This window comes from Panthera tigris, chromosome A2 (assembly GCF_018350195.1).
Source record: "Panthera tigris isolate Pti1 chromosome A2, P.tigris_Pti1_mat1.1, whole genome shotgun sequence".
NCBI classification, from domain to species: Eukaryota; Metazoa; Chordata; class Mammalia; order Carnivora; family Felidae; genus Panthera; species Panthera tigris.
Genome location: NC_056661.1, coordinates 144204524 through 144226558, shown reverse-complemented (window position 1 = coordinate 144226558; position 22035 = coordinate 144204524). Strand labels below are relative to the sequence as shown.

The 22035-nt window shown below is 40.2% G+C and overlaps 1 protein-coding gene across 7 annotated transcripts in view; it reads right to left on the bottom strand.

The window, feature by feature from the left end:
* The window catches only part of AHCYL2 (adenosylhomocysteinase like 2), a 165145-nt gene that overhangs the window by 38193 nt on the left and 104917 nt on the right, over positions 1 to 22035 (bottom strand). For 2 of the 7 annotated variants that reach the window (XM_042971988.1, XM_042971996.1), the window contains exons 1-2: positions 15034 to 15105; positions 5925 to 6033 (exon numbers count right to left, since the gene is read on the bottom strand). In XM_042971988.1, the coding sequence (XP_042827922.1) occupies positions 5925 to 6033; positions 15034 to 15090 (166 nt within the window). In that variant the 5' untranslated portion in view covers positions 15091 to 15105. Of the gene's footprint in view, positions 1 to 5924; positions 6037 to 15033; positions 15106 to 22035 lie in introns of those variants that run through there. The other 5 variants (XM_042971963.1, XM_042971977.1, XM_042971968.1 and 2 more) reach the window with 3 other exon arrangements.

Below are 22035 nucleotides of genomic sequence, written 5' to 3'. Positions count from 1 at the left end.
ACTGCGCCACCCGGGCGCCCCTATTTATTCATTTTTGAGAGAGACAGAGAGTGAGCGGGCGAGGGGCAAAGAGAGAGAGAATCCCAAGCAGGCTCTGCACTGTCAGCACAGAGCCCGATGTGGGGCTCAAACTCACAAACCATGAGATCATGACCTGAGCTGAAACCAAGAGTTGGATGCTTAACCGACTAAGCCACCCAGGCGCCCCATCAGCTTCAGGATTTTGAATGGGAAAGGGATGACATACATACAATATTATTTATTGTTCCTTTTTTTTCTACCTCTGTCATCTACTAATCCAACCAAGCAGCAGGTGGCTGGCTGGCAATGATGAAAAAGGTTGAGACAGAGTCCTCACTCTACCCAGAATAGCATTCCTCTCCTTTGCCTCTCTAGATTCTAAGGATGAGTCAGGGTAAAAAACAAAATAAAACAAAACAAACAACAACAAAAATAAGCACCAAAATTTCCCCTTAGGAGAAGCGCTCCAATTTTTGGCTTGAGTTTGCCTTCTATCTCAAGAAGAAATTATTATGCCACCTCCCTATTCTAAAAAAAAAATTCCTCAAATACCGTATTTTATTTTCTTCACAGTAGTCAACTGGTTATAGTTAGCTCAATCAATGTTTTTATTTCAGCCACAATGGATTTGTTTTCAAAGAGTCCTTTATACAGACCTGTTATCAGGTGAGAACCAAAAATATCAGTTGTCTAGATGGTACTAATATGTGAATGCAAAATGGCTGACAGACCCAGATCAAGAGAGTATTACTTCTGCAAACACAGTGGAAAGATTATTCTGAACTAGCATGACATTTGTTTTTTGAATCCATACTTATTTCTGTCACTATATTTAAAGTAGCACATTCACTTTAATATTTGAGACAGTATTAAAGGTTTCTTCCCAGGAAAATTTAGAGAAAGCCAACACACGTGTATACACATGCTTGCATAATTTGTAAAGTGTTTGTAATTGTCACACTCTGAAGACCAGAGCTATAATTCAATTAAAAATGAACAACTGATCATCAAGGCAATAATCAACTGAAGCACAGCCTAAGACCTTAGCTCTAGCTTTACCTCTAATTGGTTGTGACCAATTCTCAATTTATCCAACTGTAAAACAGGGAGTATAACAGATGTTCTCTCTCCCATACTCCCTCTTTCCCCTAACTACCACCAGAAAAACCTCATGAATAAATGAGAGTCAAAAAAGGGTTCAATTTCTACATAGAAAAGTTATAATAAAGTATAATATAACTTTACCACAGGGTGTTCTCTTGTTTCATGATAACCCAGAATCAAAACATAACTTGATGAATCACTAATCCATAATCTATCCCATAGAACATGCATACACATATGTTCTATGGCTCAAGCCTGATTAAGCCTTACCTCCTAGCAGCTGTGACATTGTAGGTTATTGCTAGAAGAAGCAGTCAGACTCCCAGATGAATTAGTCCTATTAGACTATTTTAAGTCAGACAATGCCTCTTAGGCCCAATCTATTCATTTGGTAATGGAAATAACAGTAGGGACCTGTGTGTCAATGTGCAGCAGATTTCACTGATGAATAACACTCTAGAAATATGTGAAAAGCTATGTTAGCAACCAAAATACAAACAAATAAACAAAACTTTGTTACTTGGAAAAATCTTAAAATGCTTTATAAGTGTTATAAGAACCAATTATGAACTAAGGGACTTCAGCTTTCCTTTCTTATCTTTAACCAATTAACTCCCTGTAAAGACAGCTTTTTCAGAAATAGATCACTGAGAATGGTTTGATTTTGAAGAAAAGCCTCGTCTATTCATCTGTTTTTATGAAGTTTTGTGCTTAGGGAAAGAGTTTCTAGACGTCTGTTACTTATAAACACTTTCAGGAAAACGCAGGAATTTCAGGAATTGAAGTAGCCTTTTTCAACCTGGGTTCCATCAGAATTAAGCCCTAATGCATTGAAGCATCCATCAAATGTATCAATTTACTTCTATCCATCTAGAAGTGTACTAGTTGTGAACCATCCTTTGATAGCTGAGAAAACAGTCTCTCCAGTCCTCTTCTGTGTTCTGTGATTCTGATGAGGAACCTTGGTTGAGAAAGGCTGGTAGAGGCTTCTAAATGAAAGCATGGCAAAACTTGGCACTAGGATCTTTAAGTAGGGAGAGTAGGCCATAGACTACCCAAGCCTCCAGGTAACTTCAGCAAAACAAGCACTCTGGATAGGAAAGTACATTTTTTCTGAAATGTCATAAGTCTTCTGGCTGTTCACATACAGAGTGTGGGTATATCAGACCCATATGGTATATCAGAGGGTATATGAGGGTATATCAGAGACCTCAACAAGAATATAAAGTATATGTCTGGGGACACCTTTCATCAGTATTTATTTATCAAACACCTCTTAGGTTAAACATTTCTAAATGCTAGGAATAGAGCAGTATAAGACAAAAATCTCTACTTTTATGGATCTCATATTCAAGGAAGGAGAGAAAGACAATAATAAATTAGTAAAATACATAGTAAATATATCAAATGCTGTGGAGAAAAATTAAGGAAGAAACTTTGATAGGAAATGTTGGGTGGGGTGTTTGTACAATTTTAAGAATAGCCAGAATAGGGCTCAATGAGAATGTGACGTTTAGTTAAGAACTGAAGGAGGTAGGATACCCAGCTAGGATATCTTAGAGCACCCCAGGCAAAGGAAATAGCAAGTGCAAAGGACTTAAAGCAGGGAAGTGCCTGGCATATTTCGAAATAACACAATAGTAGTAAGGAGCCACTAATATGGCTGGGGTGAAATGTATAGCTGGAAGAGGAGGGAGGTTTGGGAATCTAGCGATGTGACTAGAAATGTAATGGGAGGGTAGAGGGCTGTGTAGGCCATTGTAAGATCCTTTAGCCTTTACTCAGAGTGAGACTGGGAAGCCATTGGAGGGTTTAGAGCAGAGAATTGATATGACCTGACTTATTTATTTCCGGAGAATGAATCTGGCTCTAGTGCTGTGAATAAACTATATTCATAAGCGAGGCAAGATCAGAACTCAGGAGCTCAGTTTTCAAGACATGGGAGGTTTGAGATGCCTATAAAACATCAAGTGAAAGGACTGGGCAGGCAGTTGGATACATGGATCTAGCGTATAGGGGAGAGATTTGAAGTGGAGATAAAATCTGAGAATCAAATGTCAATACATAATATTTAAACCTATGAGACTGCATGAGCTCATGTGGGAGAGTATAAACAGAGAAGTGATCCAGACACTGATCCTTGGGGCTCTCCAATGTTAATTTCTGTAGTCACTTCAATGATAATGTATGCTGAAAATGGTTCCAAGTTTTTATTGACATGCATTTGCATATCATCCTGTATCTGGAAAGCTGTGAGTCAATTTCATTATTCCTGGTTTTCGTTGATAGATTAGGAGCTTTTTCTGTAGCACCTCATATAATTTCTCATTGCCTCTGTTATGAACATCACAAACTACAAGAGTTTTCCAGGATCACACAAACAAATCACATAGGGATCAAAGTCTAGAAAATTGGTCTCTCCTAACTGCCAGTCCAGGACTTGCTAATTGTTCATGTGAAAAAACAAAAACAAAACGAGGTAACCGTGTGTCTGAAACAGCTGTAAAAGAAACAAGCATCATCTTCGGTTTCATTTTTAAAGCACCGAGTTTATGGAAATAACACTTCCTATAGATTGTTTCAGATCATACCTGGAATATTAAAGTCATAGGCATATTTTTAAAAGGATACTTCATCTGGAATATATCCAGATGAGGATAGCCACGACAATGGGATGCCCTGAAAAGGGTGACTTTAATTTCTATGTAAAATCATTAAATTCCAAGGATTATATAAGAGCTTATCAGAGCTAAATGACTAGATAAAGCAAGAATCACCCTATCATCTAAAATGCTCCCAAAGAAGCCAGATGGCCATTTGTCAGGGATACCATCAAGGTAATTCTAGCATCCAGTGGGAAGCTGAATAATTGATCTTAAGTTCTTTTCTTTTCTTTTTTTTTTTAATTTTTTAAAATTTTTATTTATTTTTGAGAGAGAGAGAGCACTCAAGAGTGGGGGAGGGGCAAGGGGTGAGGGGGACAGAGAATCTGAAGCGGGCTCTGTGCTGACAGCAGAGAGTGCAATACGTAGCTCAAACCCACAAACTGTGAGATCACGACCTGAGCCAAAGGCAGACACTTAACTGACTGAGCCACCCAGGCACCCAATCTTAAATTATTTTATATCACCAGAATATTTTGACTCCATGCTCCTGAATTTAATATCTTTAAATGGATATATAAGGTTGGCAATTTTTGAGTAGTTCAACTTAAAAGTCCAAGTTTTCCAGAGTGACATCAGTCAGTATCACTCTCTAATGAGATATACTAGGCAACTATGTGTTCACTTAGAAACTGAGGAGATCAATCACACTTTCTAGGTAAGTATTTATTTTATAAGTACCCTCCTTACATACAGGGGTTCAGTAGAAAGGCAGGCATTGGTTTTCTCTGCAGGAACACAATTGGAAATGTGGATCTAGTGTATAGGGAGGAGACTGAGCTGGTGTTAAGGTTTAGTACAGTTATTGTTTAGTATCCATCTTTAAACAATATGCACAAACTTACAGTCTAAAATTTTAACCACCATTTTATAATTCACATTTCACAATTATTTTGGTTTCCAGAGTTATATTTAAAAACATTTTTTTCAATGTTTTTTAATTTATTTTTGACAGAGAGACAGAGAGTGAACAGGGGAGGGGCAGAGAGAGACGGAAACACAATCTGAAGCAGGCTCCAGGCTCTGAGCTGTCAGCACAGAGCCCGATGTGGAGCTCGAACTCATGAACTGTGAGATCATGACCTGAGCCAAAGTTGGCTGCCCAACCAACTGAGCCACCTAGGCGCCCTGGTTTCCAGAGTTATATTAACTGGTTCATGAATTTTCAACACTGGCTATTTCAGCAGAATAAGACAGGTACACAATTCGGTATCTTTACACAAAAATCCATAGGGATTTACTTCATTCCATTACAGGGGGCAGAAGGGAATAAAAAGAGAAATGTAACAAGTGTAAATAACAATCTACCCAACCTAAAAGTTTCCCAAACAAGCTTTCTTCAACTTTACATAACAAATACTACTTTCCTATTTGTGTGAAGAACAAATAAAATTTGAGGTCATGATGAAAAATTTTTAAAGAATATTACTATTTATAATGTGAAGAGATAACTAGGGCAAACATTCAGCTTCCTACTATATTCCAACGGAAGAGCAAAATAAAATAGCTCCTTATTAGATCAGATACACACTAGGCATTGTTGCACAAATGGCCGATGCCTTCGAGGGGTCCTACGTGGTAATAACTCATCTGGCATTAAATGATATTACAGCTCCACAGCCCGTATATTTGAATTAATGCCACTGCAAAGGAAGGAAGGAGTGACAAGCAATATAATGGCATAGCTTAGAAGAGAAGGCAAAGGGCTCACTGGAACTAGGGCTCACTTGAATGTTTTCATTGTTTCTTAGGGCAATTAAGGTTTCCCTCTTAATTTGCAAGTACTGGATGGAGGGATGGGGAACTCCTCTTATTTTCAAAGAACGGAAAAAAACATGTCTTTATACATGCTGTTCAATGAAGGTCATCAATGAGTTACCTATGCTCACCCTCTGAATAGATCAGAATTCAGTTTTGTTATTCACCCTCTTCTGACATTGTTGGAAGAAGAGACCTCCATTAGGCTCCACCCTGAATCCTCAAGAGGAATCCCAAGATTCCATCCAGAACTTTGGTCTAAATTTTGACTGAGAGTCAAAGTGTTTATTCCAAAGCACAGGTTTGGATGGACAGGAGGGCCCATTGATCATACTTAATTAGCCTCCACGGGTGGGTCCATAGCAGCTCAGTACTCACCTGAGCTGTAGCTGTCAGTAGATGACTGAGAAATGGAACGAGACAGAGAGCGACGTCCAATTTTGGTGGGACGTTTGTTGAATTCTTGTTTCTGGTCAGCAAATTGGATCTGCTAAGAAAAAGAACTCTAGTTATATAAAAGAAAACAACCTTCATTTTGAGATAGCAGTTCAAGGCTTGCATTACAGGATCTTACCTTCCTTTGCAGTTGACCTGATTGTACCAACCCATTTTTGGAATGTTAAGATTTTTTGGACTGAATGATTTTTCATTCTTTACCTACTATGTTTCTATCAAATTTAAATCTTTGATCAACTCTCTGGCCATATACCTTTAAAATAAAATTGTGACCAAAAATAAAAAAAGAGAGAGAGAGAATGGAATGTTCTGGTTAAAATAAATTTTTAGAAAGTTGAGTCATATTCCTTTCTATAGTTTCACTGAAAATTAAAGCTGGAAAGAATCTTTGAGACTATCTATCCTAATATTCATATATCTAGATGAGAAAACTGCAAAGTACAGAAAGGCAAAGTGACTTCAGATTTTAAGAGTCTCAGGAAATGGGATGGTATAATACAAAAAAAAAAAAAAAAAAAAAGGCTCTCCACTAAGAACTTCTGAAGCTGCATTCAAATCCTGATTATACCAGTCATTAGCTATGTGATGTTGGTCAAGGTGTTTTGTGATACTCATTTTCTCATAAATACAGCAAAGACAAAAGTACTTACCTCACAAGGTTTAGAGAGGGTTAAATGAAACAATGCACATAAGCTGTTAAACACAGCAGTAGATTCAATAAATCCACCCCCTGACTTCTACCTCTGTAGTTCACTGTTCTTATAACTCTTACAGGTAGGCACTCAAGCTTTTTAAAAGCTTTCTAGAAATGTATTAATTAGCTTTTCAATTCTAATAAGTATAGTAAACATTAATTTATTATTTTTAATGTTTGGTGTCATAGAATACCTACAAGCCACAGGATTGATCATCTATTCATTATAACATAACAGATGTAGAAGACAGGTAGATGACTGGACTGAATGTATATAGACAGCAATACTCTGGAGGTTGCATTTTGGACCAATACTGATGATTTTCTTACAATTTTATCCCTTTCGCCTACTGTTGGAGGTTCCAGCCGACACTTTATAACACTTTACAAATGAAAGTTCATATAGTTTATTCAATAAATAACTTTTCTTCTTTATCCTTAGTTGAATGTTTGTATAATTACATGGATTATTCTGGATCCAAGGTGGCATAGAGGCAGGAAGGATCAACAATCTCACAACTACCTTTCATCATAAAAAGATGGTTCCCTGGGGCACCTGGATGGCTCCATCAGTAGAGAGTCCAACTCTTGGTTTCGGCTCAGTTTATGATCTCACGGTTTGTGAGTTTGAGCTCCATGTCAGGTCGGTGCTGGCAGTGCGGAGCATGCTTGGGATTTTCTCTGTCTCCCTCTCTCTCTGCGCCTCCCCCGTTCTCTCCCTCTCCCTCCAGATAAATAAATAAACTTAAAAAAAAAAAAAAAAGATGGTTCCTTGATGGGCAGGACACAGACACAGCATACCAGAATGAAAGCAGTGACTGACAGCTAGTATTTCCTGCAGTTAGAGGCAACTATTGGGTTATCTGAATAGTGAGACAAGGACACTAATGCCACACTGAATTAGCTTAGCATGCCTATTTTAGGGAAATTCATACCATTTTCATAGCTATACCAACAAATGAAGCTTGTGTTAGTACCTTAGAGTTTGCAAATTGTTTTTAGTAATAGGAAAATTCATTGGATCAGAAGCTCTTTGCAAGGTGAAAAATGGCAAAATTCATCATTTTGCTAAAGTAGCAATTTATCGCAAAAAGATAAAGTGCTCTTTCTATGTACTCCCGTGGGATATACGTGAACTTCCCTGTACTCCTCCTAGTCCAGCACTTACCACACTGAATAGAAGTATCTATCTGTATCCTGGAGGCTATAGATTTGTAGGCACAAATACCTGACACACGGTAGGTAATCACATGCTAAAACAATGAACCTGAAGTAGCCTATTCTAACTTCACTGTCTGTACTTGGTTGGATATTAAGTAAATGTAAGCCTAAGCCAAATCTAAAGGTAAAAGAATTTTTAGCACAAAAAAAAGCTGGGCAGGGGAAGGTGGGTGAAAAGATGGGGAGGGGGATAGCAGTCAGGCTGAAAACTCTGGCTTTCATTGCACCACCCTTGTTCAAGACTATGGTGTCATTTTTCTTTTTCTTTCCTTTTTTTTTTTTTTTTTTTTTCTCCCAGAGGCCCATCTAGGAAAAGGAGCAGTAATTGACTTTCCAGAGGCCAGGATGAGTCACTGACTTCAGCAGTGCCTCCTTTTAAGAAAGTAACAGATGAACCCTGTCTCAGATATGTTAACAACCCCCTCCCACCCACACACCACTAGAGGGGGCCGGCCACTCTGCTTCTCTAGATTTGTAGGATCACGGGTGGGGTGGGGGGGGTGGATGCACACCACGTTACCCCAATAACACTAAACCACGTAGCTATCTGGCTGTTCATCTTCTCAATCCAGTTTCCCTAAGCAGAGCTGTCTTCTCTATAGTCTTCTCCATTTACAGTAATTCTTCCCGCACCAAAGAAGGTCTTTTGGCACCAAAGAAGACTAGGCTACGCTGGCGTTCTCCACTCAGAAAGGGTCCTCAGTCTTGTTTACTCATTAGACACTGACCTCAATTTTAAGACAGAAGAATATTAGAAAGGGACTAACCACTTATACAGAATGAGATGTATTCTTTTCCCAAGAAATATATCTTTTTCTGACAACCAGAACACATGGCTTAAGTAGGTCATCCCCGGTGCCCCATTCTCGATTCTCCGTAAATGCCATTACATTCTTCACTCAACAGTTCACCTTGTGATACAGTAATCTACCCACCCCGGGTAGAGGACTCTGGTACCTTCTGAACCCCTAACTCTTCTACCTTGTCTGAAATCAGAGTCCTTTAAGGTAACCCTCCTTTTCAATTTCAGAGAGAACTGCCTAATTCCAATAAGCAAGGGAGGGAAAGAGTGTTGGGAGAGGAGCAGCTCACCTTATGCCAGAAGCAGGGATGAAAGCAGCAAAGGAAGGAAAAAGCAGCTGGCCTTTTACAATAATGGCTATGGCAGCAGCAAGCCTGGTAAATAGGAGCTTAGCCTCACCTGGGCTTTAATCCCAGAGTTGCCATTGACAATGTATTTCTTCTTGTTGCTCAGCATAGTGACATTACCAGCCCTACTGCCACCTCTCCGGTCCAGGGACCCTTGTGGGTAGGCCTTTAAACTTTCCTCATCAGCAATTCTGTTGGCTCTGGTTCCAACTAGCTTTTTTTTTTTGGGGGGGGGGGTACCCTTCCCTGGAATCCCTGAGGCAGCTCCAACAACCCCTCCAGCAGTAGAGCCCAATTTAATAAGGCATTTCTGTTAGTGGCTCATCAACCATTCCTAATTCTCGGAGCTGTTTTGCTTTTATTTTATTTTTCTCCTAAACACCTAATTACACAGATCCTCTGACCTCTAAACCTTAACAAGTCCCCTGACAAGGCCCAACTTGCATGCGCATAACAATAGCTTATTTATATAACCAGTGCACTTTTTTGCCTACTATAATTAACTTGCTAATTAGGTTCCTTTTTAACCTTACCTCCTCCTTTTCCGTGTCAGATGATTTTGGTTAACCTAGTCTCATTAGAAAAAAATTAACTACAGAGCCACTAAAACAATGAGGGAATTTATTAAGAAGGTAAGGGAAGAAATGGGGCCAAATGCTGAGGCAGCCTCTACTCTACACCCGGTATCCTTGGGTTTGTCAGACTGAGGACATTGCTTTCAGCTATGACACCAAGGGAATCAACTTTCTCAGACCGTTGCTTTACTCTTAATTGTGCATCTTTTATACAGGTTTTGACCTACGGTTTCTAGTCCCAACTCAAGATTGTTGCTGATTAGGTGGTGCTTTTTTCAGTTTTTCAAAAAACTGTGTGTTTCATGGGAAGTGTGACTACAAAGGAGAATTTCCTATTTCCTCAGAGTTCCCAGAATCACAGTGACCTTGTTACATACCAAATAAAGAGTCAAATGAAAGGGGCAAGAATCACACTATTTATTTGTTGATTTCTGAAAGGGACCCACTAAATAGGAAAGCCACATTCAACTGTATGTTACAGAGACGGGTGGGAATGTGATCTGAATTCTTCCTTAACAAAAGAGACTGCTTATTGAGCACAAGAAAGAACGTAAAATGGTAGATTCTTTTTTTAGGATAATCTTTATTTTGAGAGAAAAGGTCTCTGGAAGGATGGAATAAAGAGAGAAGGGCATATATTTATTAAGTTCCTACAAAATGTACATTGCCCTGCGTATTTGTTACTTCTATCAAGCAGCATAAGAATCTTACAAAGTCGACATCATTATTCCCATTTGACAAATTAGGGAAGTGCAGCCCTGCGAGAACAAATGATCTGCTGGAGGTCTCACAGCAAGTCAGTGATGGGACTGGAACGGGAGCCTGTGTTTATGACAGAGCCAAAGTTCTTCCTACTACACCACACCTTATGATATTAATCAGAAGATCAAAAATTCCCCTGGTCCTAATCCTAGGTGTACTAGCTCCACCCCATTCCTCTTGATTTATCTTTAAATTTATTTTATTTCAAATGACGCTTTAAACTTACTTTCTTATTAGATTGGGTCTCAGAAATTATATCCCACATGATCTTGGGAGCTCTGATCAGACCACAGTTCTGAGATGGCTGATCATAGCCATTGAATATGAAATCTAACAGCCATTTAATTGACAACTTTGCCCAGTGTTACTACCAAAAGTTGAAAGAGAAATTAACTGAACTCAAATATGATGTTCACCGTCACCCATGACAATCCCGATCTCTCACTCATAATTTCAGCAGATAAGACAGACTAGTCTTTTTCTGCTTACATGATGAATCCCTAAACTTCTGCTCTTCCTAGTACACTCTCAGCTGGTTCTGGATTTTCCTCACTCAGGTGAAAGGGAACTTGTTGGTCCATTGCTTAACTGACTAGACCTGAGCCAGAGGTAGCTGCAGATCTATACTAAATCCAACTAGAAGACATTTTAGGACACTATTACCGACAGGAAAAGCCTTACCACTTAACAAGTTTATCTAACAAAGTAGTTCTCAAACGTTAGGTGCATCACAATTACCCACAGGGCTTATTAAAGGGCACTGCTAAGCCCCATCCCCAGAGTTTCTGATTTAGTAAATCTGGGTGGGGCCAAAGGTTCTGCATTTCCAGCAAGTTTCCAGGTGATTTAATGCTGCTGCTCTGGGACTACACTTCAAGAACCATTGCCCTAACACTTTCTCCAAGCATGAATAAAGCAGCCCTAATGTTCTTGACTTTCTCCTAGGCCAACCATTTTATTCTGTGACTAAACCATGGAGGCATATTCATAGGCATAAAAGAAAAGGTTACTTGAAAGGTCACAGAATAGTATGAGGTGATCCTTTCTTTATACCCAACACAGGATATAAAGAGAACTGGGTCTAATTCTGATTTTCACAATTTAAGGCTATTAAGAATAGATGGTTAATACATTAGGAAAAAATAGGACTCATGGGGAAGACAGAAGATCTATTTACCCTAAAGAGGATCAGGCCAAGGGAAAACAATTCCTTTTCAAATACATAAGGCAGTATTACAAAGGATGATCATCAGTGGTTCTATCTCCATTTCTTACCATTTCAGCACTTAACACTGGCGGTAATAATCCTCATTTGTAAAATGGGAACAATAATGTCTACTTTGCCTACGTCAAATGTGCACTGAGGGAAAAAAAAGTACATAAGAGGGTTTTGGAGACCACATAATGATACATAGGTACAAAATATTAGCATCTCTATTCTTGTAGGTCAAAAGCTCTTCACCTAGAGTCCATGGATGTCTAGACCACCACCCCCAACACACAATGCAAAATTGTGTGTGTGTGTATACTTTCCTGGGGAGAGGGCCATAGTTTTTATCGGTTTCTCAAATGGATCTCTGCCTTTAAGTGTCAATCCTGACCCACAGTTATAGTCAAGCTACCTCTACCAACAGGTGCCTTAGAGGTTTTCGTTCCACTTCCAAGTACACATAGTTCAAGCATTCTTAGACACATCTCTCTCTTCCAAGCCAAATGAGCTGCCTGAACAGATTCTTCACCTATAACAGAGAATATTTCTAGCCCAAAGAAAATCGGGTAACCAGCTGGCTGGGTACTCAAGAAAGTCAATCAGATTTCCCATGGAAAAGTACCAAGTACTACAGACAGTTTGGATGGGAGGAGGAAACACTAAAATGTAAAAACTTAACAAAAAGGTTACTGCTGATCTCCATACACATAAAAGGAGGTATTTCACCTACCAGCTGAGACTATAAAGATTTCTCAAGGGAAGTAAAAACATTAACAAGAGTCTTTAAAAGGATACGTTCCCCAACCTTCTAGCAGTAAAATTCCTGAACAAGGCTAAAAAATCTTTCACATGGAAGCAGCTGAGGAGCAAAGGCTCCAGAAGTTTTCCAGGGACTGATACAATGTTAACTTGAAGGTCTACCTCATCAATTATCAAGATGGGGGTTCTTCGAACTTCATCCTGGCTTATTTCCCTGCTGGGAGTCAGAGATGTGAGTACTGTCAGCGGCTGTGGTCTGAGTCCTGTTCTCTGAGGGGTATGCGAATCCCTTATTGCTGGCGATCATTAATAAAGGAGGACACGTTATGATGCACCTCCTCTGCTAAATTTTCCTCCTGAAAGAAGGTTTGAGAGCCTTGTAATGTTTCCTTTGGAGTCAAGGACGGTCTCAGTGGAAATTTCACTACATTAATATATAAACTGGAACATGAGTCAGACATTTGGTTAAAGCCTTCTTAAATTGAAATTTGGACCCAACATGGGAGATGGCTCCAGGGTTTGCTCTTGGGGATTAAAAAGCACCCTAATATTTCATAGGCAAGGTCTATAGGCAATATACACTAGAGGATGCTCAGTGGCTCACCTTGCTGGCTAAGTGGCTATCAGTGGCAGCCTAATGAAGTACTACTTCCAGACTAGGTCAGGAATTAATGACTTATGTGGTATCTGAAAGAAAGCCTCAAGAGGTTAATCTTTGGCAAGGAAAAGATAGATGAAAAACTGACAAGCCCCTCCTTACTCTTTCTTGCTGTTGTTAAAACATTTTTGCTGGTCAAAGGTATTTTCCTGGTTTTTGAGAGAGAAGGGCCAAGAAATGAGAAATGCTGTATTGAAAACAAAGCAGAGTTGTGCTTTACTAAAGAATGTCTTCTAAACGTTGGACAGTCCTAGATCAAATCCCTTAAAGCAAAGTCACTAACTCTTTTAGAACATTTTTCTTGTTCCCATAAATAAAAAGAGGTAAAGGTTTGGTAGAAGCTCCTTTGGAGAGGATGTACTGAGCAGATAAAAGAGTGAGGACTATTACGAGAATAAGAGTTATACGCTAACCCTCAATATAGTAACTGTAAAACATTTACTGATTCTGAGTTGATGCACTAATGTTTATCGAACTCTTCTGTAATATTCCTTTATAGAAGTACCAAAGTTTAATATCTGAATGTGGCCCTTCCCCAAAGAAAACCAAAATTCTTGCTCCACTTTCTTATTATTGGCAAGTGGCTGGAGATTCAAATACAAACTTAAAATCCAACTAGAATTATTATGTGAATCCTTTCCATCAATGTTAAAACACTACATTATTTGATGTAAGCCTGTGAATGGGTAGGATTTCTTTCCGTTAAACATTCTAACACTGAGCACAAGGTTCTGAAACAACATTAAGAACAACAACAGCAAGACGCGCCTGGGTGGCTTAGTCGGTTAAGCGTCCAACTCTTGATTTCAGCTCAGGTTCAATCTCATGGTTCGTGGGATAGAGCCCCGTGTTGGACTCTACACTGAAAGTGCTGAGCCTGCTTGATATTCTCTCTCTCCCTCTCTCTCTGCCTCCCACCCTCAAAATAAATAAACTTAAAAAAAAAAAAAAAAAAAAGAACCGCAACAGCAATAACCCCAACACAAAAAATAAAGAATAGTTGTGACAATGAGAGTTGAAATGCAGGCTCTCCAGGGCCTTTGTCAGGCTTACTATATACTCAGTCTCATTACTGATGGTTATTTCTTTAAGTCCATAATTCCATAAACACTGAAAAGAACTTAGGGTATGTTATATATATATTCTAACTAGTTTTCCATAGGGAAATTATATATATAGATAGATGATATAGATATAGATATAGATATAGATATAGATATAGATATAGATATAGATATAGATATATAGATATAGATATAGATATAAACAAACATACTGCTGGTACAGACTGTAACAAATCAGGCTAAACCTAGAAGAGACCAGTTAGGAACATGAGGATGGTTGCTGTTTTTAAATCAAAAGTTGAAATTGGACCTAAAATACTAGGTGTTATGTACTAGTTCTTATCAAAAAATAAGTCCTTATATTTAAATTACAGTAAAATTATCTATCGGGCAAATATGGCATTTTGAAGAACAGTACCAAGAGAGCTATAGTGACTGCCCTTCAGAAATATACATAGAAAGAGTGTTTGGGGAAATGTTTTGACTGGAGGGAAAAAATGGGCAGTTAGGGAAGAAATATCTTACATCTTTTCAGAGACTTGAGAGACCACCATTTCTACAAGTTCTGTTTTTCCCCCCTCACTATTCTTTTTCTCTACCCCCTTGAGAAATAAACTAAGCATTAGCTTGCACACAGAGTGCAAAGCACTCACAGGGCAACACAATCCATGCAGTATACCAGGAGCAGTAGCCCAGCACAGACAACCAGGCAGTAGCTGACTCTGGCCAGGCAGCTCCCAGACCCTTCCCAGTTTCACTTGCAATTAAGAAACAGGGGGGACCCAAGACACAGGAGCTAATCAGAAATTAGAGTAATAATTGCTCTCCCACCCACACATCTTGGTAGGGACTTGTCACAGGTGATCCTCGTCACTGGTCAGAAATGGTTGCCTCATTACCAAGAAACAGAAGGAAAAGCAAAGCGACCAAAGAACTCACCATCCACTCAGGCACGTGAAAAGCTGAGGTGCCCTCATTACCGTCCCACTTCTCCATAGTGCAGGCTTGGGTAATCTATGTCCTGAAGCAAAAGGGAAAGCTGGTTTGGAAATGCCAGGGTTTTTTGAGTGCCCCAAAGCAGAACCAAGCCTAGTGATTCAGAAATTCACAATATCTAGCAGAAGCTGCATCCTCTTTCAAAAGAGGCTTTCTATTCAAATTAAGATCATTAGTCAACTGCCTGACAAGTCCCTTACTGGCCCCCTTCAAACCTTCTGCTTTTGATTCAAAATCAGAGCTGATGCAAAATTCTGCACCCAGGCACTGAACTTCCCACAGGACACTCACTGTTTAATGCTACCCAAACACTCAACCCCCGCCTCCCCAGTGGACACTTTCCACGGCAAGAGTCAGGCTTCCTCTCTTTCCCTGTGTGTAAGGCACTTGTTAATTTTCTCCCGCCCCTGAGGACACGTCACTGGAGGTGCTGATACCAAGATCAATAAGGATCGAGGTCAAGAAGGCACTCCCATTTCTCAAGAGTTGCTTGATTTGGATCTGTAAACAGGCGTTTCCTTGAAATCAAGAGTTCCTTATGGCTTTCAAGTTTAAACAGCTATGCAGAACCTCCCCATCTGCTCACACCAGGGGTCTGGCACCAGACTCAGGCATATCTCAAGTTAAATTCTTATTGCAAGGGAGATTTGATTCGGATGGTGCCAGGGAAGATCTCTGACAAAATCAGAAACTAGGATCTCTGAAGAAAGTTCTGGGGCCACAACTCCCTCTGCTGGCTCCCTATGCTATGTACATGAAGGTCCAAGGGCCTTCAGCTGCAGAGACAACACAGGCGCCAATTGTAAATGAGCTGCTTACCTGAGGCTAGTCAGGAGCTACACGGTGTAGGTTTAGAGGGAGCCAAAGCTTCCAATCAAGACTAGTGCTGCCTCCAAGTTCCTATCTAAAGTGGGTTTTTACTCACCCATCTGGTTTTGGGAAGAGACAGGATGCCACCTTAAGGGACCTCAGAAGCTGCTCCCTCTTTAGGTTCCTCTACCAGCTCCCTCTTCTCTGCATACTTCAGAAGTTTGGAAATAAGACAAAACGAGAATAAAGGTGGCCTAACTTACCTGCTTTGCTCACTCCTAGGGTAGGTTACCCAGTAAGAGTACCAGAGATTTCAGGCACAAAGTAAGCCCGATGAGATATGCCTGCTTTGGTCCCCTTTATGGACCAGGGACTCTTTCAGTGTTAATTCCCATCATCCAGGATAATTTTTCTAGAGCTGATGGTTTTCATATTAAAATTAGTATTACTGGTTCATTGGCCCTTAGGACCTTCACCGGTTAAGAGAATGATCTTTTGGATGTGGAATGGAGAAGACGGTAATGTCTAGGGGAAGAGGTATTGTAAGATGCCAGCGAAGGCAGAACTCACATACTGACCTGGATGTGTACGCTAGAGAGAAAGGCAAGTGAAAAGAGAAGGGGACTGTTGGACCAGGTGAACGCAGAGGTGTCAAAGGATTAGCGATCACAGGGCAGGTAGAGATCAGATGCAACAAGAAGAGAGAACAGCAGCGGGGGAAGTAAAGGAAGCTGTGTAAAGGCCACAGAGGGAATATGGAGTGAAGCAATGAGTGATGCCACGACATAGAAGGTTGATGACATGCAAGAGCGACAGGCCCTCTGAGGTCAGGGTGTTGATTCTGATAAAGCCTTAGTTGTCAGCAACCTCCAGTCATTGTCGTCTGGTCTTCCTTTCAATCCAAACTTTTTAACAGAATGAGAAGTTACATTTGCTGCCTAAATTTCCGAGGGTATCTTTCATCTGTATTTTATTTATTTTTTTATAAATTTTTTTTTAAGTTTATTAATTTGAGAGAGAGAGAGAGAGAGATATCGAGCAGGGGAGGGGCAGAGAGACAGAGAAGGAAAGAGAGAATCCCAAGCAGGCTCCGCACTGTCAGTGCAGAGCCCAAGGTGGGGCCCAAACCCACAAACCATGAGATCATGACCTGAGCTGAAGTCGAGTCAGACGCTTAACCGATTGAGCCACTCTCATCTGTATTTCAGATGCAACACATCCCAAATCAAAATGATTGCTCCATTGTTCCTCCTCCCCTCAACCCTCCAAACGAGTTTCTTCTCACTTTTCCACCTCTATTACTTCAGTCAACCAAATAGAAACCTCAGTCATCTTTGATTTCTCCCCTTTTCCCTAGTCCCCAGAACAATCCATTGCCAATTCTTCCAAGCCTGTTATCTGTCCATCCCTATCCATTTTCATTGCCTCCTAAAAACCCTCTATAAATCCTTTCCAGATGGTCTTCCGCTCCATATCCCTGTACATACGCCATCCCTACAAAAGCTGTGTTGCCCACTGTTTCCTGGATGTGAAGACCAGCACTACGAGTACTGGTTTGGGAATTAAACAGACCTGGTGAGAATACTGACTCTACCCCTTAGTTAGCCTCCCTCTCCCTCTAGTTTCCCAATCTGTATAGCGCAAATAATAATAATACCTCACACCATTGATGCAAGGATTTAAAAAGTGTGCATACGCTAAGTAATTAATAAACAGTAGCTCTTACTTATGTCATTATGATGAGGTCCTTTCCCACCTCATGCCTTTGCTCATGCCATTTTCTCAAATTGAAATGCATTCATTCTGCCTTCACTTCTATCACCCTCATAGGCAAATTCTTCAAGTTCTGCTCAAATGATAGATCTGCCATGGAATCTAACCTAGAAAAAGCAATCTCCCTTTCCTCTAGTGTTGGGTCACATCACTGGTCACATCACTATTTTCAGCCTTCCTCACATTAAAGTTACTGTGTACGTGTGTTGTCCCTCATTAGAGTCCACGTTTTTCAAGGGCTTAGCCAGCTTCAATTTGCCCACAGTGTCCGGCATACATTAAGAGCTTAAGAAATGGTCAGATTTTATATACTGTATGTATACCTTACAGTACTCTGAGGGTAACCTGCATAATCAATGTGTTCAATATATTTTTAGAATATTACTTTATATTCACAGGGGCTTAGTTATACCACTGCCCACAGCTCTGACTTATTTGTGGTGAGTCCTTAATAGGGTTTTAATCCTTAATTATAATATTATCTCTGTCGGAGTATATAATCCACTTTCCATTGCTTGATCTGCATCAACCATAATCCATTATGATCTGCATCATAATGAAGCTTTTAGGAACAAATCAAGGCCAAAAGAGTAGAGCCCAACACTTAAAATATTTCAGTGATCAGGGGCACCTGGGTGGCTCAGTCGGTTAAGCCCTTGGCTCAGGTCATGATCTCACCGTTTGTGAGTTCGAGCCCCGCGTCAGGCTCTGTGCTGACAACTCAGAGCCTGGAACCTGCTTCGGATTCTGTGTCTCCCTCTCTCTCTCCCTCTCCCCCACTCGTACTGTCTCTCTTTCAAAAATAAACATTAAAAAATAAAACAAAATATTTCAGTGATCAGCAAATTACTAGATTATTGGTGGTCCTGTACATGTTTTCTACATAATCAGTTATTAAGCAAATGGAAGATGACTGCCCTCATGGTAGTGTTAAAACATGGAAGAAAATGTCTTTTAAGGAAGACAGGGGTTGGGGGGCACCTAGGTGGCTTAGTCAGTTGGGTGCCCGACCTCGGCTCAGGTCATGATCTTGGAGTTCGTGGGTTCAAGCTCCACATGGGGCTCTCTGCTGACAGCTAGGAGTCTGGAGCCTGCTTCAGATCCTGTGTCTCCCTCTCTCTCTGCCACTCCCTCACTCACACTCTCTCTCAAAAATAAATAAACATTAAAAAAATTATTTTAAAAAAGAGGGTGGGAATAAAAGAATAAGCACAAGTAAAATATATTGCTTTTGCAGGCTAAACTAAATGTTACTTTAGTTGTAACTTTTTTTAAAAAAGATTTATTTACGTACTCTCTACACCCAACGTGGGGCTCAAACTCACGACTCTGAGATCAAAAATCATGTGTTCCACCAAATGAGCCAGCCAGGAGCCCCAGCTGTGACTTTGTGTTTGTTTGTTTGTTTAGTGTAGGTTTTAACTAAAGTAGACTTCCTTTGTAAATTGTAGCCTTACTACACCTTTCTGCAAGGACTGTGAAACAAAAATAAAACAGTAGCTATTACTACATTTGGGAACTGAAGATCTGTTAACTGAGTAGGACTGTATAAGGCACGAGGTATAGGTGTAAATACTAGTTACAAAGTTGTTTACAATCGAGTTGCATTTTACCATTCTGTGCCTTAAGAGATACACCTATAGCAAGGGCTGGAGTAAGACCGCTGCACATGATCATCTATAATAAGCACTCTTAACATTTAGGTGAGAAGTTTGCAACTTCAAAAAAAAAAAAAAAAAAAAGAAAGTTAGACAAACTACATTTGTGCCTATGGCCTCCAAGCTTTACGAAAATGGACCAGGTGTATGAATAGCTCACAAGAATCTCATCTGCACTCCAAGAACAACTTGAAGTTTATGTGCCAGTTGTGCTCCTGCCAGGGGTGATTTGATAGCAGTACTGTTAATGGAGGTAAAGCCAGACGACTTGCCAGAGTGAGTATATGCCTGGCTACAGAAGGAAAAACAAGTTAATATTTCCAGGGGGTCAAAGTCAAACGGAACCACGCGGTGGTAAAGAAGTAACTACAACAGCAGAACAGTTTTAAACAAGAGGTGATAAACCTGGAACCTAGAAAGTCATAAGGCACGGGGCAAAGGATACAAGAACGTGACCCTGTCCTCTATTCCTGGCTGTGTCTAATAGTTTTATTGTGCGTTGGCAAGATACCTAATTACTCTCTTCTTCGGTTTCCTCATTATAAAATGAGGGAGGTGGGTAATAGTGGACTGTGGAAAGTTAGAACTGGTTCCTTCCAGTACTGACATTCAGTATTTCTAAGCTGTCTGTTTCTGAGGCTATAAGAAAAAGCAATAACTATTCCTTAGTCCCCTAAGTTACAGCTTATTGTAGAAGCTAAGATTCTTAACCTCCTGAGTTCAAAGTTCCATCTGGTCAGTCATGAGGCTGGCTGGAATTGCTAGGCCTCAGATCTCCCTTATCCCTTCAGACTTGAAATGCTAATGCTACCACAGCAGATGGAATTGCTAAATCCTCCCCCTACCCAGGACCTAAATGGTAGGCACCCTACCTCTCAGTACCTTAAGACTCATATCCCACGGGTATTTTAGACTCCACATGGAGGCATCATCATTACTGGTAAAACTACAGGATTAGCTCCATCACTTACTATCTGTGTGTGTCTTTACATAAGCAGTATAACTTTTTAAGCCCTTGCTTCCGCATCTGTAAAACAGGATAATAATGCCTTTCCTCACATGAGTGTTATCAAAATTAAGTAATACATAGAAATTCATAAAAAGTGCCAGGAAGCTATTTTGCCCAAAACTAGACATAGCAGAGCGGTACCAGACTGTCTGGTTTAAATCTTGATTCACACTGGGGCGCCTGGGTGGCTCAGTTGGTTAAGCCTCTGACTTCAGCTCACGTCCTGATCTCTCAGTTTGTGAGTTCGAGCCCCGCGTTGGGCTCTGTGCTGACAGCTCAGAGCCTGGAGACTGCTTCGGATTCTGTGTCTCCCTTTCTCTCTGCCCCTCTCCTGCTCGTGCTCTGTCTCTCTCTCTCTGTCTCTCAAAAATAAACAAACGGTAAAAAAATGTTAAATCTTGATTCCCATTTACTGTGTAACCTTAAACAAATTACTTATCCTCCCTGTGTCTCAGTTTTCTCATCTGTAAAATAAGGACATTAAAAGTATCTACTTTATGGCACTGCTGAGAGGATCAAATCACACACACACACACACACACACACACACGCACCACTTAGAACAGTGCCTCAAACTTGTCAGTGATATTTAAAATTTACTATTATCACTAATATATATATCCCCCAATACACCCAAATCCATCTTCTACTATACATGATGAATTCATTCAATCGAACCACAAATATTTACTGGGTGCCTATTATGTGTCAGCCAGCATAAAAAGACAGCCCCTGCTCTCAATGGTGCTGTCAGGAGAGAGAAACAGGTAATTAAATAAATAATTACAATAAAAATATGAAAAATGACAAGGTAAGTACAGGGCTACGCAAGTATATGGCAAGGGTGGCAATCATGTATATTGGGAGTGAGAAGTTCCATTTAAGCTGAAAGGTAAAGGATGATTAGGGGGTACCTGGAGTGTATTTGGCAAGAAGGAATATTGAGAAGAGTATTCCAACAGAAAGAAGAAAGTACTCCATAATATCTCGTACAATCTGCCCTTTCTTCTTCATACCAGCTGTGTAAAGCCTGACCATCATCACATCTATCTAAATCAGTGCTTAATAAACTTGAATATGCCTGGAGATCTTGTTGACATGCTGACTTAGGTCCCAAGATTGTACTTTTTAAAAAATTTTTTTTAAGTTTATTCATTTTTGAGAGAGAGAGACAGAGCGTGAGCAGGGGAGAGGCAGACAGAGAGAGGGAGACACAGAATCCAAAGCAAGTTCCAGGCTCTGAGCTATCAGCACAGAGCCCAATGCAGGGCCGAAGTCATGAATCTCAAAATCAGGACCTGAGCCAAAGTTGGATGCTTAACCGAGTGAGCCACCCAGGCGCCCCCCAAGATTGTACTTTTTAAACAGCTCTCCAATGATGCCAGTACTGCTGGGACTACACTTTGACAAGGGCCTAGATAATTCCATCCCGATACAGCCTACCTCAATTTGTTAAATCGACTCATTTATATGTGATTATCAACAGCTCAATCAGGTTAAAATCTGATCACATCACTTATTTGTTCATAATGCCTCAATAGCTCCCCATTGTCTTTTTTTTTTAATTTTTTTTTTAACGTTTTATTTATTTTTGAGACAGAGAGAGACAGAGCATGAACGAGGGAGGGTCAGAGAGAGGGAGACACAGAATCTGACACAGGCTCCAGGCTCTGAGCTGTCAGCACAGAGCCCGAC